This window comes from Zootoca vivipara, chromosome 7, assembly GCF_965207765.1.
Source record: "Zootoca vivipara chromosome 7, rZooViv2.hap1.1, whole genome shotgun sequence".
Classification (NCBI taxonomy): Eukaryota; Metazoa; Chordata; class Lepidosauria; order Squamata; family Lacertidae; genus Zootoca; species Zootoca vivipara.
In genome coordinates, this window is record NC_142590.1 from 49704417 (window position 1) to 49720823 (window position 16407).

General features: G+C 45.9%; 1 protein-coding gene across 4 annotated transcripts in view; it reads right to left on the reverse strand.

Moving 5' to 3' along the window:
* Positions 1 to 3037: 3037 nt before the first annotated feature.
* Positions 3038 to 16407, reverse strand: part of TBC1D22B (TBC1 domain family member 22B) — a 40624-nt gene continuing 27254 nt past the window's right edge. For 2 of the 4 annotated variants that reach the window (XM_035122285.3, XM_088674144.1), the window contains exons 9-13: positions 7824 to 7930; positions 6621 to 6696; positions 6010 to 6137; positions 5642 to 5737; positions 3038 to 5107 (exon numbers count right to left, since the gene is read on the reverse strand). In XM_035122285.3, coding sequence (XP_034978176.1) covers positions 4979 to 5107; positions 5642 to 5737; positions 6010 to 6137; positions 6621 to 6696; positions 7824 to 7930 — 536 coding nt within the window. In that variant the 3' untranslated portion in view covers positions 3038 to 4978. The remainder of the gene's footprint in view (positions 5108 to 5641; positions 5738 to 6009; positions 6138 to 6620; positions 6697 to 7823; positions 7931 to 16407) is intronic. The other 2 variants (XR_015951065.1, XR_004693021.3) reach the window with 2 other exon arrangements.

Here is a 16407-nt window from a genome sequence, read left to right on the forward strand (position 1 = left end):
TAAAGCATTCACCTCACTTCCTCATTATCTGACACTGGCCTTGTACAAATAATCCTTTCTTTATAAACTGAGCTCCTCTATGCCAAAGCAAAGCAGTGGCAGACATCTAATCAGTTATGAAATTAAAAGAACATGATTTGACTGGTCTTCCATTTTCTGAATAGTTCTATGTGCATACCTTATTAGGGCCCCATCTCACACTCATCAAATAATAATAATAATAATAATAATAATAATAATAATAATAAATAATTATTTATACCCCGCCCATCTGGCTGGGTTTCCCCAGTCAGGGGAGACTCAACTCTGCCTCAATATGTGATGAGTGTTTAGATCAGGCGTAGGCAACCTAAGGCCCGGGGGCCGGATCTGGCCCAATCGCCTTCTCAATCCAGCCCATGGACAGTCTGGGAATCAGTGTGTTTTTACATGAGTAGAATGTGTGCTTTTATTTAAAATGCATCTCTGGGTTATTTGTGGGACATAGGAATTCGTTCATTTATTTATTTCCCCCCCAAAATATAGTCCGGCCCACCACATGGTCTGAGGGACGGTGGACCAGCCCACGGCTGAAAAAGGTTGCTGACCCCTGGTTTAGATGGAACACTCCTAATGAAAGTTCTATATATATTTTTAGGATCAACCAGAGTTCACAATGTGGTGAGCAAGCTTTCGAGTTACACAGTGTTCTCCTCCAAGTTACAGAGTGTTCCTTTCTAGGCTCAATGTGAAAAAGATTATTCTGGAGGGAAAGCAACTTCTTAGTTATTTCCCAGAATAGCTGTCTCTGTAGTAAGACAAAAGGGACGAAAAGCACCCACACATTTTTCAGATTAAATGGTTTGCTACTCCAGAGCAAGGGACCCAGGTGGCGCTGTGGTTAAACCACTGAGCCTAGGGCTTGTTGATCAGAAGGTCGGCGGTTCAAATCCCTGTGACAGGGTGAGCTCCCGTTGCTCGGTCCCAGCTCCTGCCAACCTAGCAGTTCGAAAGCACATCAAAATGCAAGTAGATAAATAGGAACCGCTACAGCGGGAAGGTAAACGGCGTTTCCGTGTGCTGCTCTGGTTTGCCAGAAGTGGCTTTGTCATGCTGGCCACATGACCTGGAAGCTATACGCCGGCTCCCTCGGCCAATAATATGAGATGAGCGTGCAACCCCAGAGTCGGTCACAACTGGACCTAATGGTCAGGGGTCCCTTTACCTTTACCTTACTCCGGAGCAAGGGATTTCTCAGAATCCAGTGGGCCCTTTTCTCCCACATGCACAACCAACACTTGACAACTGCAGCATCAAGTGGAAACTTGAAAAGATGGATGAGCACAGATGCTGCCAACCAGATTCACATCGTTGCTCAAACACAACGGCGTCAGCTCACAGATTCAGCTGCACATTGAGGGATGAAGAATCAAGTTACATAAACATGTGAACTACCCATAGCTGGCAGACTTGGTAGTGCCTGGGAGAGGGTCACAGTTTAGGTGAAATTCAGTAGGTGAACAGCAGCGCACCTAATTCCTTTTTCCTCGAACAGCAAAGCTGAATGCTTGGGAAGTCCAACCTTAAAGGTGGAACCAAAGAGTGATAGGCTAAAAGAGGAGAGTAGGCAACCATCGCCAGACAATGCAGTTTGTGAGACGAAAGATAAGAGCAGACTGATGACACAGATATGGAATGAAATGGGTTGAAAGTGAGAAGGTTCTGCTTTGGAGGAGAAAATAGAACACACAACCATTAGGCTGGCAAGGCAATCAAGCCTGCAAACTCAGAACACTCCAAGGATACATCCAGGTATACACAAAAAGATCCCAACAGAGGCACCCAAACAGCAACAATTGCAATCAGGACTGCTGGGGGGGGGGGCATTTCAAAGTGGAGCCTGATTTTTTTTGTGGGGGTATTAATTAGATAATTCCAGAGTGAAGCAGACCATTAGCAATCAATTACAACAAAGCACTGGCAATAAATGCAGATAATTAGGCTTCCAAAAAGTAATTATGTTTGTTCCACTCCACTGAACTTTTTATTTTAATAGTAATTAACTTAGGGTGGGGGAGAGAAAGTTTGAGTGACCTGCTGTGCCCGGCCCCAGCACACATGTAAAATGGAAGGATGGCCAATTCTAGCTGTGAACTCCTCAGAATAGACCTCTTGGGCAAAAGAGGAAACCAATGCCTTTTTGGCTTTTAAACAGTGATAAAGCAGAAGGGCTTGCCGTAGTGTAACAATGATTTGCCTGGTTCATCCGTTCAACGATGTTTAGATCTCTTGTTTGGCTGAATCATACTTTGTGTCATCTCTGACCATGAATGAGATCAATGGGAACTGCTATTCTGAGCAAGGAAATCCATGGTGAAATGAACCGGTGGCTACGCTTAAGAGGCAACCCACCAGTGGATTCATCCTTCCCATCAGGTGCCCTTTGGAGACCCTATTGAATGAGGCTGCAGCCAGGCCTCCAGTGCCCCAGAACTGTCTTTAGTAAGAACACTTTTACATGCTGCATTAACGTCTCAGACCTGCCTGAGGAGCCAGTTGGCCTTTTGCTGCTGCAACATTATTGAAACTAGGCTCTGGTCCAGGATCACTTGAGAAGACCAAGCCGACTGGCTCAGGGAGGTGTCAGATCACACTCTTGGAAAGCCCCAGGCTATACTGAGTACTTCTCTGCAACATAACCACCTCATTGGCATAATTTATGCTGACCTAATGCAAAGACAGAGAAACCAGACTTCATACAAATCGCCTGCGCAAGACATACTGATTCCTGGACCGTCTGCGGGCCGGATTGAAAAGGCGATTGGGCCGGATCCAGCCCCCGGGCCTTAGTTTGCCTACCCATGTTCTAAAAGGAGATAGAACTAAGCATCATAAATTGGGGGATTCCTGCTCCAGAAGAAAGGGCAGAATTAGACTGGAACCTCTCAAAAAGAAAGAGGAAAGCAATGGGAGATTGATTCAGGAATGCAAGGAAGTCCTCAAAAGCCTCATCGCTCCTGATCCACAAACCCACCAAGAAGAAAGATCAGCAACAAGGGATGGTTTTCTCTTTTAATTAGTCATGTTAAACTAATGACCACCAGGTCGCTGTCTCGGAGGAAACAACAAAAGGCACACACACAAAAGAAAAAAATCAAATCAGAATGCCTGAGAAAACAATTCCAGGTGAGGAAAGCAACTTGAGAGACACTGCTGGGTGTTTGAATGGTGGGAAGGCCCTCATCCTTCTCATGCCTCCTGGTGCCTTCACTGGACGGATTCTCTTTCTTGGCCCCAGGAGGAAAAAACTAAACAAAACAAACAGAGGTGGGCGCAGTCTGAAGCCTGATGAGATGAACAGCAAAGGTTGGCCCAATGCAAGGAGGACCTCAGCCGAAGGGAGCAGATCTGCCCTGAGAGGTCAAGGCTTGGCACTAATGAGGCTGCGCCTGCTGGCTGAAAGAAACGTTTAAAATGAAAAACATTCTCCATTTCCCCCAATGAAAATCACATTGAGACAATGGTGGGGGAGAGATAAAAGGAAGGGAGCTTAAGAGAGAAGCCATCTCCTACCTCCTCGGAACAGTTCGAAATCCTTGCAGCAAGACGCCCATCTGCCTTCCCCGCTGCTCAAGCAAAGGACTAGATTCTCTCTAGAGCTGGAAGAAGGAAAGCCAGGAGGTGCTGGGGAGGACCCTTTCCCTCACTACAGCAATGTGCAAGAATTGTCTCTGCTGCTGCACTACTTGAGCGCAGAGGGCTGCCATGCTTGTTATAAGGGCATGCTGGAGTGTGGAGGGGGTAAGGTGGGTGCCCTTCAGGTCAACTTCCACCTGGTCCAAAGTGCCTGTTCCAGCAGAACGTGCCTCTCTCTTCAAACCCTTTACTTCCTTGGCACTGGAGGTCATGCAATGCTGCTTCGCTTTGGAGTCAAGTTTTCTGGACAGAAACAAAATGCGCATTATCGGGGGTTGGGGGTGGAAATGAGCTAGCTCTTGACACCCTGGTGATCGGGGTGGGGTGGGGGGTGGGGAGCAGCAGGCCCACTGCTATTTGCAACCTAGGCAGCCTTTATACGCTTGGGACGCACATTATAAATATAAAATCATATCTGCTACAAACAGAAGACTTATATTGTACATCTTTTACCCATATACACAAGAACACAATATACACATAATGCCTTGGAGGAATGTCATTGTCACAGAAAGGATTTCCTTTTCGAAGCACAGCTCCCCCACCCTTACGCCCTCCGGTTCAACACACACACAGTAGATCAGTCAATCAATCAATCAATCAATCAAGTCAATCAATCAAGTCAATCACAGGAGGCGTCCTATCACTTGTGTCATTCCCAACTGTGCGTGGACAAGACAGCCTTTGAACACATACGAACCCCCGTATGCAGAGAGGCGCGATTGCGCAGGAGTGGAGTGTAACACGAGTGTGTGTGTGTGTGTCTCTTGTTAACCTTTTGAAATGGTGCACTTCTTCAGACACGTGGAGTGAAGCTAAGCCCTGAGAGCTTCTTGTGTCCAACGGCACTGCCATCCCCTGGGCAGGACTCTTTGTAAGGCATCTTCATTGGGGACTTTGATTGAACAGCATCTGAAGAAGAAGAAGAACACAGGCCCAGCTGGGAGTGTGTGAGTGTGTCTGTGCTTAGGCGGGTTAACAAGAGGCTGCAAGGCTTAGATGACCCACGCTGGAGCTTGGAAAGGCAGCCAGAGGCTCAGTTTATTCTTACAGCCCCTGCCCGCTCACCCTGCACCCTGGGCTCAGGTCACCGTCACAGCACAGGACACAAATGGTAGTTTGAGTGGCACATCCACGCACAGAGTGGTAGGCAGGCACACACAAAAGTTAAGACAGAGGTCCAATGTGAGCTTTTTACAGCAGAGTGGCTCCTGGTCAGTGGCTCCGAGGACTCGGGTGATGCATTGCCACAGTGATTGAGATCAGGCCAGCATGATGGGGAGCAGAGGCAGATCCCTGGCCCCTATCGGCGGTAGTGATTGGGCGCATCTGCAAACATGTACTTGAGTCTGTAGGCTTCGGCGAGGAGGAGTCCAACCTCTTCGTTGCCCCAGTGTATCGTGGGAAGGTTTTGTAGCAACATTAGAAGGCCCTGAAATTAAGACAGAAACTTGGGTATGCAGAGAGAAGCAAGATGTGGCTCTTGGTTTTTTGTGTTTGTTTGTTTTTTAAAAAAGCAAAAGCCCTTTTTGTTCTTTTGTGGTTTCACGTGTTGAGATCTCTACAGCTATGGCAGAAACCTGTATCTGTGCAGTCTTGTTTCAATTAAGTATGAATCACAGCTACCGATTTACTGATTTTCACTTTAGGGGGAAAGAAAAAGTGGTGATTTTGACAACAGGCAGGGGAGAATGTAGTATATTTCAAATATCCAAACACAGAATACTTGGGTCTTCCTCTAACAGGTGACGCACTAAGTTTACTAGATTCCCCCAGTCAGGGAAAGCATTTTTTTTAAAAAAAAAAGCCTGGATCTCTGGATTGGGGAATTTCATGCACCTAATCACATGCCAGAGATATTGTTGCTCATGCTGCCATCTGTTGCCTTACTCTAGACAGATACATCCTCAAGCAGAATAATTATGCAGCATCCTTTCCCAAATGTAGCTGCCTTCTGAAGATTTACCTGGAAGTCCTCTTCATCCAAGATCTCTTTCCTCCACTTAATCAAGAATGCAGCGCAGACATATAAATGGAAATGAGAGAATCCCTCTGGCTCAGACTGGAAAAAAGACACTTGGGGTTAAAAGGAATGGAATTACCATGGATTTTTTTTTTTTTGGTATCACATATTCTCCCCAGTTTTATGGGGCTGTATGGATGTGACAGAACTCTTTTATGTCTTCACATGAGTATGCTGCCACACAAAAGCTGGCTTGTAGTGCCTGCTCCCGTATAAGACTTTTTTTCTGGGAGAATCCCTACAACAGCAATACACTGAGCACCATTCTCCAACCACAAGGCTGGAGAGTAAACAAACCAACCAACCCGTACCTGGTAAGTGTCCCAAAGGCGGATGGTGCAGCGAAGAGGAAGCTCCCGCATCAGTAAATTGTTCATCCAGCGGAAGGCGAACTGCAGGTATTCCACTTCATACTTCCTAAAGTGATTGTGTACCTGCTCTGAAACAGCACATGCCATTTACACGGCTGAATGTGGAGTGTGGCTCATACGCTGCGTCTCAGGAAGCTCCACTTTCAGCCACAGTCTCTGTTCCATCCAACCAAATCCCTCCCACAAAATAAGCCCACGCCAAATGCTTCCCGCAGGCATCGTTCAAATGCTTTAGCCCCCTTCTTCTGATGAATCACATATTCTCTTGTGTGCCTCTCGGCTCATGGCCTCTCACCCACCCCCTTTCCCCAGCAGTGTCCCATTTCCAACACCCCTAAATGGCATTAAGCTAACAGATTTGACCCCCTGGTCTGACTACCACCTAACACTGCCACCTGGCTAAAGAAGCTTCCAGAAGCCTGCTTTCCGCTTCATGCATTCCGCCCTCAACGCCGATGTGAGCCCACAATCATTGCGACTCAGTTGGAGATGTGAACAATTAAGAACTTGGCAAGTTCAACTTCCCCTCTGGTAGCTTGAATTTCACCTACCATCGATACGGCTGACAAGTTCCTCCAGTGCTTTGACTTTTTTTTGGATCCCCGGCTGTGCAAACGTGTAATTGTCCTGCAACAAAACACATGGTGAGTTTAAGGGGAGCAAGGCCAGCAGATAAATGCGCCATTGTTTCCATTAGCCCAGTGTCGTCCATGGTGGAAATGCCTTCTGAGGGCAACAAGAAATGCCAAGGGGTGGAACCTGGGACCTTAGACATGCAACTTTTCCTCAGCTAGGAAACACAGGTGCTATAAATCTCCTGCAGGGTGAAAGAACCATTTGGATGGTAGCAGTGGTTCCTGAAGGAGAAAAAAAATAAAAGAGTGGGGGGGGGGCAGTGACAACCATTTCTCTCTCCGGTAACAAGCCCATTTTCTCAGGAGTTTGTTGAAGTAATATAGCAAGATAAAAGCAAGGAGAATGAGAGGGGCAAGGCTGATTTGGTTTGGGGTCAAGTCTGCCTGGAAAGCTCCATTCCACATCAGAAAGTGAAGAAGCTCTTTTCTGTTGGCAAGCAACCTCTAGATCTACAAAGAAAGGGAACCATTACAGCTTCAGAAAAAGCCATTTTGAGGTGGAAACGTGCCCAATCATATGCCAACGTTTGTTAGAGCTTGAGGGAAACGATGCAGAGCTCACAGAGCAAAATTTCATTTGGATGAATACATAAATAGGAAAAGGAAGCAGGAGCATTTAGCTTGACACTTACTGGGAAGGGGGGGGGGGTCCTCAATGAAAATAAAGGAGAAATAAAGGGAGGTGTCTTGGGCACTACTGAGAAGTAGGCCAAGGAAGGAAGGTTTAAAACAGGGATGGGGAATCTTGGGACCAGGGCTCAAATATGGCCCTTCAGACCTCTATGAGGCCCTTGAGGTTCTCCCCAGATCACACCCCTCACTGGCACTATGGCGGACCCTCTTTGAGTGTTTTTGTCTGGCCTGGATGCATCCCTAACTCTAATAATACTTGTTGCTTCCTTGGATGGGGGATTGGGGGGGGTTGTGTAAGTGTGTATAGAAACTAGCTTACTATACAAAAGTAAAAGTCATGTTTGGATGCTCCTCCTGAAGTGTGGGAGAAGGAAACATGCTCGGGATGATTAGTACTAAGATGATGGGGAATGCAAAGACAGAGTTATCAAAAGTACGGAGAGATGCAGAGGCAAAGTAAGTGGTGCATAAGAGGAAACTCCTCACCTGTATCCCATCTAGCAGTTTGCTCATACACCAAAAGCTGTCTGCTTCAATGCTCCGCATCACATCCTGAGACAGGTTTGTTACATCAAAATTTTCCACGTCTTCTTCTGAAAAACAAAGGGCAGAAGGCTTTGGGGAGAGAGCAAGGCCTAGGGCAGGGGTCCCCAAACTAAGGTCCGGGGGCCAGATGCGGCCCAATCACCTTCTAAATCCGGCCCAGAGACGGTCCAGGAATCAGCATGTTTTTACATGAGTAGAATGTGTCCTTTTATTTAAAATGCATCTCTGGGTTATTTGTGGGGCATAGGAATTCGTTCATATTTTTTCCCCAAAATATAGTCCGGCCCCACACAAGGTCTGAGGGACAGTGGACCGGCCCCCTGCTGAAAAAGTTTGCTGACCCCTAGCCTAGGGATTTATTTATTTTTATAGCTACCCCACTCTTATTTATTTACAGCTCACCTTTTTCCCCAAGGAGTTCAATGTGTCTTACATGGTTCTCCCCGCCCTCCACAACAACCCTGTGAGGTAAGTTAGGCTGAGAGTGAGTAACTGGCTCACAGCCCCCCAGTGAGCTTCATGGCTGAGTGGAAATACAGACCCTAGTTTCTCCCAGGTCCTAGTCTGACACTCTAACCCAGGCTTCCTCAACCTCAGCCCTCCAGACGTTTTGAAACTATGATTCCCATCATCCCTGACCACTGGTCCTGCTAGCTAGGGATCATCGGAGTTGTAGGCCAAAAACATCTGGAGGGCCTGGTCAGGGATGATGGGAATTGTAGTCCAACAACACCTGGGGACGCAAGGTTGAGAAAGGCTACACCACATTGGCTCTCTTCAGCTGCAAAGGCTTGCAGAGTGGCTTAAAGACTGTATGTGGGGGGGGGAGCAAACTTGGGTGCTTATGCTTTAAGTTACATAGATCTTGTCTTGTGAACCACCCTGGGATCTTTGGATAAAGGGCAGTATACAAACTTAGGAAATAAAATTAATAACTGTAACTGACCAGCTGGGATGGAAACAGTTCTGGGAGAGGAGCCAAAAGGAGCTGGTCTCTCAGAAGAGCAATGAGATGCCCTGCTTTCCCATCTCTGATTTTGCCACAGCCTGCTGAAATGCTTAATGCCAAGTGCGGAATATTTGTCTTCTTTCCTTTTAAAAAAAGCATATATGAGCAGCCAGCTGAGAGAGCCGCCCAGAAGTTTGATCCAGAGTTACAGCATGATCCTGAAGGAAAACCCTGAGTCAGGGGAAAGGTGGTGGACACAGGCCTGTAAGGAGAGGGTTAAAAGCTAGGTGTGAGCTGGAAGGGGGTGGAGTCAGTGAATATAGGGAAAGGGGGGAGCAAAAGGGAGGAGATTTTGAAAAGGGAGGGCTGAGACTCAGGTGGTATCAGAGTGCTGCAGTTACAATTGGCTAATCCCAAGGTCAGAGCTGGAGGCTGAGCAGGCAGAGACCATTGCAGCTGCATCCTGACTAGGTGAGACAGCAAGAATGGCACCAAGTGCCCTGGGGGGGAGACACAACTAGGAGTCTTGCATGACTTAAAGTGGGGCACACAAAGGTTGCAAGATGTTAACTGGGCTCCATTTCGCCAGAAATGTGCCTGCATTCCTGTTTATTGGAATACCTTTGTTCAGTTGCTGGGATGCACCAGTCTTTCTGCATCCATTAACTAAGCTCAGGCAAGGAAACCCCTACTAAAATGAAGGTGGGTTTTCCTCTCTTTTAGCAATGGATTCTTGAATCAAGAAGAGGTTTGCACTGGAATCCCTTGATAAAATGGGGGGGGGCTTATAAAGCCCTAACTCTTACACCTTACTCTTACACCTTACACCTTACTTAACTCTTACTGGAAGGACAGATCGTGAAGCTGAGGCTCCAATACTTTGGCCACCTCATGAGAAGAGAAGAATCCTTGGAAAAGACCCTGATGTTGAGAAAGATGAAGGGCACAAGGAGAAGGGGACGACAGAGGACGAGATGGTTGGACAGTGTTCTCGAAGCTACGAACATGAGTTTGACCAAACTGCGGGAGGCAGTGCAAGACAGGAGTGCCTGGCGTGCTATGGTCCATGGGGTCACAAAGAGTCGGACACGACTAAACAACAACAGCAACTCTTACACCTGATATAAAGCATCTTACACCTGATGTTGTTGTGACGTCAGGTGATTGACAGGTGGGCTCACCAGACCAAGCCTGATGGGGATCTGGCCTGTGGAGCCCCAAAGGTTTTTCACCCCTTTTCCACGGACCCCAGATATAGAGCTCTGTGATGTTGAAACGCCACCTCCTCAAACATGCGCCCTCCAGGTCCAGGTTCACTGTGACACGCAGAACTCTTACGGTCCTACCTGTGGCCAAGGTAGCCCTAAGGCACACAACAATATGGCTTCCTAGAGCATTTTGTACCAGCACTGGTCAAACCAATTCTCACTACCATGATGGAAGCTCCAAAACAAAAGTTGGACAGAATGGCGTGCAGGACAAGTTCACAGCGACAGCTCTGCTGCCAATTTGCAAATCTCTTTAACACACTAATTCTGCTCTTGTCATCTCTCCCGCACTGGTAATGAAGAAAAGTGAGACAAGCCTGGGCTGCTGATAGGGGTAATACGGATCAAGGCTCAGGATGGCATCTGTGTATATTCGCTCTTTCAAACAACAGCCATGGAATCCGGAGACTCTGAACTTTTATTTCCAATAAAAGACAGAGAAATTGAACTTCAGGCACACCTACAACACTCACCATCTGACCCTCCTAAATTTCAGGTGCATATGGGCTGGGCTCAATGTTATTGGGGAAACACATTGTAGGTGTTCAGGGCTCTCTTTTTTATTACTTCACATATTCCAGGATTGTAGTATGGCATTTATGACAGGATTCCAGTCTGAGCCTTGATGAGTCATGATTACAAAGCAAAATCTGAAATGCTATGGTCAGTTCCTGCTAAAGGCATAAAGTCTAATCTCATGTGATTAGTTTTTTTAAGGCTCATGAGAACTCCTGGAGTTACATGAGTTTCTGGAAGTACCTGATAAAAGCTGCATGTACCTGATAAAAGACAAAGAGCTGTACATAGATATTTTACAGAAATAACTCTGGAGTGCACAGGCCTTCCTTTAGAGATGAATGAGGCAGGTATAATCTTCCTTTTTCCCACTCCCCAATCATTCCTCTTTCTATATACAGTGGTACCTCTACTTACGAATAACTCTACTTACGAATGTTTCTACTTGCGAACGGAGCTCCATCCGCCATATTGGATGCGGTTTAGATAGGGTTTTTTCTACTTACGAATTTTTAGATACGGTTGCTTCGACTTACGAATTTTTTTATCCCAATGCATTCCTATGGGATTCGACTTACAATTTTTTCCGACTTACAAATGTGCGTTCGGAACACATTAAATTTGTAAGTAGAGGTACCACTGTAAACCCTTCTCATATTATTATGGTTCTAAAGACAGCTACTGTATTATCTTCAGCAGCACTGCCCAGTTCTGATTCTCAACAGGACTGGTCCCTTTCCCTTCTGCATTCCACATTCCAAGTTCCAATTTTCCATTTCATGCCTGGGGGTGGGATGGGAATGTAGCCCAATGGTAGTCAAAACCAAATTCTATAGTACCCCCTTCTCCCGCCTAAAAAATATCCAAACGAACCAATATATTGAATCGGCATATATAGTGAAACGATGCTGCATCCTTATACATTTTTAATAGCAGTTGATTTTGTTGTTACATAATTGCAATTGTGTTTTTTTTAAAATACAGAGTTCCAAACTCTTCCTACTTTTTAAGGGCAGGATTCAAGCCAGAAATTGACATCCCTTGTCAATCAAGGCCAGGGGTAGGCAACCTAAGGCCCGTGGGCCGGATGCAGCCCAATCGCCTTCTCAATCCGGCCCACGGACAGTCCGGGGATCAGCGTGTTTTTACAAGAGTAGAATGTGTCCTTTTATTTAAAATGCATATCTGGGTTATTTGTGGGGCCTGCCTGGTGTTTTTACATGAGTAGAATGTGTGCTTTATTTAAAATGTATCTCTGGGTTATTTATGGGGCATAGGAATTCATTCATTTTTTCTCTCCAAAATGTAGTCCGGCCCACCACATGGTCTGAGGGACAGTGGACCAGCCGACAGCTGAAAAAGGTTGCTGACCCCTGATCAAGGCCTACTGCTCCCACCGCCCCCCTCTGGCTCCACTCATCTGTGCAAGCGTTCCTTGGTTTCTCTGATGCCAGGATACAATTGTCAAATCCATTAAAAGGCAGCAGAGGAATACAAAACTGGCCATTCTCTGCCTCAAGTGGTGGCTGCCTTGCTAATGGATATCACAGAACGTCACTACCAAGAGATGCTTTGGCTGGCAGCGTTGAACAGGAGGTTACGCTTCACCCATGATTCATTTGAAAAGCCAAGGACAAGCCATTCAAACCTCCCACAGTGTTAAGCGCTACTGCTGAGCAACTGGCCTAGTTCTCTGGTTCAAGGAATTGAGGGCTCTGAGCCCAGGAAGGGCAGCTGCTTTGGGATGCAGATAGGCAGGCACTGAACTCTACAAGCTGAATTCAGAGCAGGATTTGTGAACGACTGCTTTGGGCGCTGGTTCCTTCCATTAGAGTTCGCAGCCCCATGGGAGTTAGTTTTGGAATGGGTTAGCCTCCGTTTCAAAAAGTAAAATCCTTGCAGGAGGAAATACATTGAGATATTCCTTTAAATAAGCTGTCCTCCTCCGTATTCTTAGTTACCCTCTAACCTAAGAAGAAGGCATTTTAAGCTGGGAAGTGCATTAGGATGAAATGTTTTTTTAGAAAGCACGTTTCAGTAGCTAAAATGCAAGGTTTCTAGACAGCCATAAATTTCGCACTTTCCAAGCAATTTGTTAGATGGGAGAGCCACAATAGGATCTCCCATTTTATTTTTACTTACGCACGACCACATAGGGATCTTCATATTTGATCAACGCAGTGGTGCAGGAAGAAGGGAACTTCAATTTTGCCCTCCAGTCTTGGTTTGCTTATCTAAATCAGCTCCGGCCCCAGCCACCTTTCGCCTTTCTTAGGAAAAAAATAGGTACTTTCCCCCTGCTGTAGGGCAAACAGGAAAACAATGCTGAAGGAAAGGGCTAAATACTCTTTCCTGCAGCTGTCAGTGAGGCCACTGTGGCAAGGTCCTACAACCTAATTTACAGGGCTGGGGCAAGGTATTTTATTGCCTGATGTGAAAGGCAAGATGGTGCCAGCTTCCCATCCCATATACAGTCATACAGTGGTACCTCAGTTTATGAACACAATTGGTTCCGGAAGTCTGTTCATAAACTGAAGCGTTCATAAACTGAAGCGAACTTTCCCATTGAAAGTAATGGAAAGTGAATTAATCCATTCCAGACAGTCCGCGGAGTAAGCGTTCATAAACTGAAGCAAACTTTCCCATTGAAAGTAATGGAAAGTGGATTAATCCATTCCAGACGGGTCCACAGAGTACTTAAACTGAAGCGTTCATAAACTGAAGCATGGGTGTAATTGGTTCCGGAAGTCTGTTCATAAACTGAAGCGTTCATAAACTGAAGCAAACTTTCCCATTGAAAGTAATGGAAAATGAATTAATCCGTTCCAGATGGGTCCGCGGCGTTCATAAACCGAAAATTCATAAACCGAGGTGTTCATAAACCGAGGTTCCACTGTACCTCGGTTTAAGTACGCCTCGGTTTGAGTATTTCCAGTTTAAGTACTCCGCGGACCTGTCTGGAACGGATTAATCCACTTTCCATTACTTTCAATGGGAAAGTTCGTTTCAGGTTAAGTACGCTTCAGGTTAAGTACAGACTTCCAGAACCAATTGTGTTTGTAAACTGAGGTACCACTGTACAGAAATCAACTGGGTGGGCAGCTACGGTAAATTTTCCTTCCAACACTGGGGATTTGGATAGCATATTTCACTGCACTTGAAGGTCAGGACAGGGTGTGCAGCTACAGAAGAAAATGGCTGGGGAGGGGGTTCAGGGCGAATAGCTGAGGAAAGCACCTTAGGAGGCTGCCTTGCCTAATAGGACTGGCCCTGGAACAATGAGTAAAACTGGAATAAGTTTGGTATGGTGTGAAGGAGCAACGGTATTACTGATTCAAGAAGCAACATAGGAGTGTTAGAATCTGCCTTATATAGAGGCAGACCATTGGTCAATCAAGTTCAGTAATGTCTGCACTGACTGGCAGTAGCTCTCCAAGATTTCTGACGGGGACCTTTAACTAGCCCTATCTGAAGATGTCTGGGATTAAACATGGGGTCTTCTGCACAGAGATGCTCTATGGCAGTAATGTGTAATAGCCCTGCCAGCTATTTGGAGCTTAAAGTATTTATTGCTGTAGATGGAGGGCCACGAGCTTTTGTCTTTGCCCTCAGGCCAATACCTCTCCCAAACACCACCATTCCAGCTTCAGGGTGGGGGTGGGAGCCATCACTGAACAGCAGGAAGGCACCAATGCTGTGGCAGCCCAGCAGCAAACAGCATATGAGTCACATTAGGGTAATGGAGATGGCAGCAGGCGGCTAACTGGCAATGGCAGTCAGGGAAGGAGAGATGGGAGATTCTCCCAGGCAGCCCACCCTGGGTCTCTGAAACGCACATTGTCATCAACACTAATTGCAGCTTCACGAAAAGACTCTGCAGACTCCCAAAAGCGTAACAGCTCTTAAACAGTTTCTTGCCCATCAAAGGTCTGAAAGTTAAATCTAGCTCTAAGCAATTAGTGTCGGCAGAGATGATGGACTGTCTTCACATAAAAAGAGAGAGACCCCTCCGCTTCCCCCATGAAACCTGAAAGGAAAGCGCCATTCACCGCAACCAGCCTAGCAGCATTAAAAGGAATCTCATTGAAACAGGCTCGTCCAAGTCTTTTCAGCTCCAGTTAATTTTGGACCCCGGCAGGAAAAGAGAGCCCTTTTTGCAGAGTCAAAGGGAGCAGCACTAGCTCAAGAAAGGAGTGTGGCTAAATGCATGTCTGCTGTGAGGTAGGTGGGGTGGTTTAACTTGCGGCTGCCTGCCATTCAGCAATGCACTTGATCAGTTGACTGCCTTTTAATATTATCAATACAGCACTATAGGTGCCATTTTGAAAGCCGAAGCACTTGAGAGATAACATACACTATGATTTCATTCAAAAACCCTACCACTCATTCTTAGGCGGGAACGCAATTTTTAATATTTCCTTTTCCACCACCTGATACAGTAACATACCTGAATCAAAGTGGTCTCACAAAATTAAAAAGTGTGCCCTTAGCTTACAGTTCCATGGATTAAAAATCTACTCCAATGAATATCGGCGCCCTCTGAATAATTAACAAAAGCTCCCATTTAAATCAAAATTCTAGGGCAGAACAAACTTTGGCAACTTCACACTACAAGGTTTATTTTAATCAGCTAAGAGACTGGAGACTCTTAAATATGTAACACAGGAAATGACCAATGGTATTTAGGAAAACTGTCCTATTCTTTTGAGAAAAGGCTGGAGATGGTAGTAAAAACTAACAGAGAAGGATTCTGGGCAGGATGTTATTGAAAGCTGAACTTCCCCACTGGATGATTATGGGCTGATCTCAAGCAAATGGGCCTTAGAAAGCACTGCTAATAACAAGGCCAGTGGAAGTGATGATATTCCAGCTGAACTGTTTAAAATTTTAAAAGATGATGCTGTTAAGGTGCTACACCCAATATGCCAGCAAGTTTGGAAAACTCAGCAATGGCCAGAGGATTGGAGAAGATCAGTCTACATCCCAATTCCAAAGAAGGGCAGTGCCAAAGAATGCTGCAACTACCGCACAATTGCGCTCATTTCACACGCTAGCAAGGTTATGCTTAAAATTCTACAAGGCAGGCTTAGGCAGTATGTGGACCGAGAACTCCCAGAAGTGCAAGCTGGATTTCGAAAGGGCAGAGGAACCAGAGACCAAATAGCAAACATGCGCTGGATTATGGAGAAAGCTAGAGAGTTCCAGGAAAACGTCTACTTCTGCTTCATTGACTATGCAAAAGCCTTTGACTGTGTCGACCACAGCAAACTATGGCAAGTTCTTAAAGAAATGGGAGTGCCTGATCACCTCATCTGTCTCCTGAGAAATCTCTATGTGGGACAAGAAGCTACAGTTAGAACTGGATATGGAACAACTGATTGGTTCAAAATTGGGAAAGGAGTACGACAAGGTTGTATATTGTCTCCCTGCTTATTTAACTTATATGCAGAATTCATCATGCGAAAGGCTGGACTAGATGAATCCCAAGACGGAATTAAGATTGCCGGAAGAAATATCAACAACCTCAGATATGCAGATGACACAACCTTGATGGCAGAAAGCGAGGAGGAATTAAAGAACCTTTTAATGAGGGTGAAAGAGGAGAGCGCAAAATATGGTCTGAAGCTCAACATCAAAAAAACCAAGATCATGGCCACTGCTCCCATCACCTCCTGGCAAATAGAAGGGGAAGAAATGGAGGCAGTGAGAGATTTTACTTTCTTGGGCTCCTTGATCACTGCAGATGGTGACAGCAGTCACGAAATTAAAAGACGCCTGCTTCTTGGGAGAA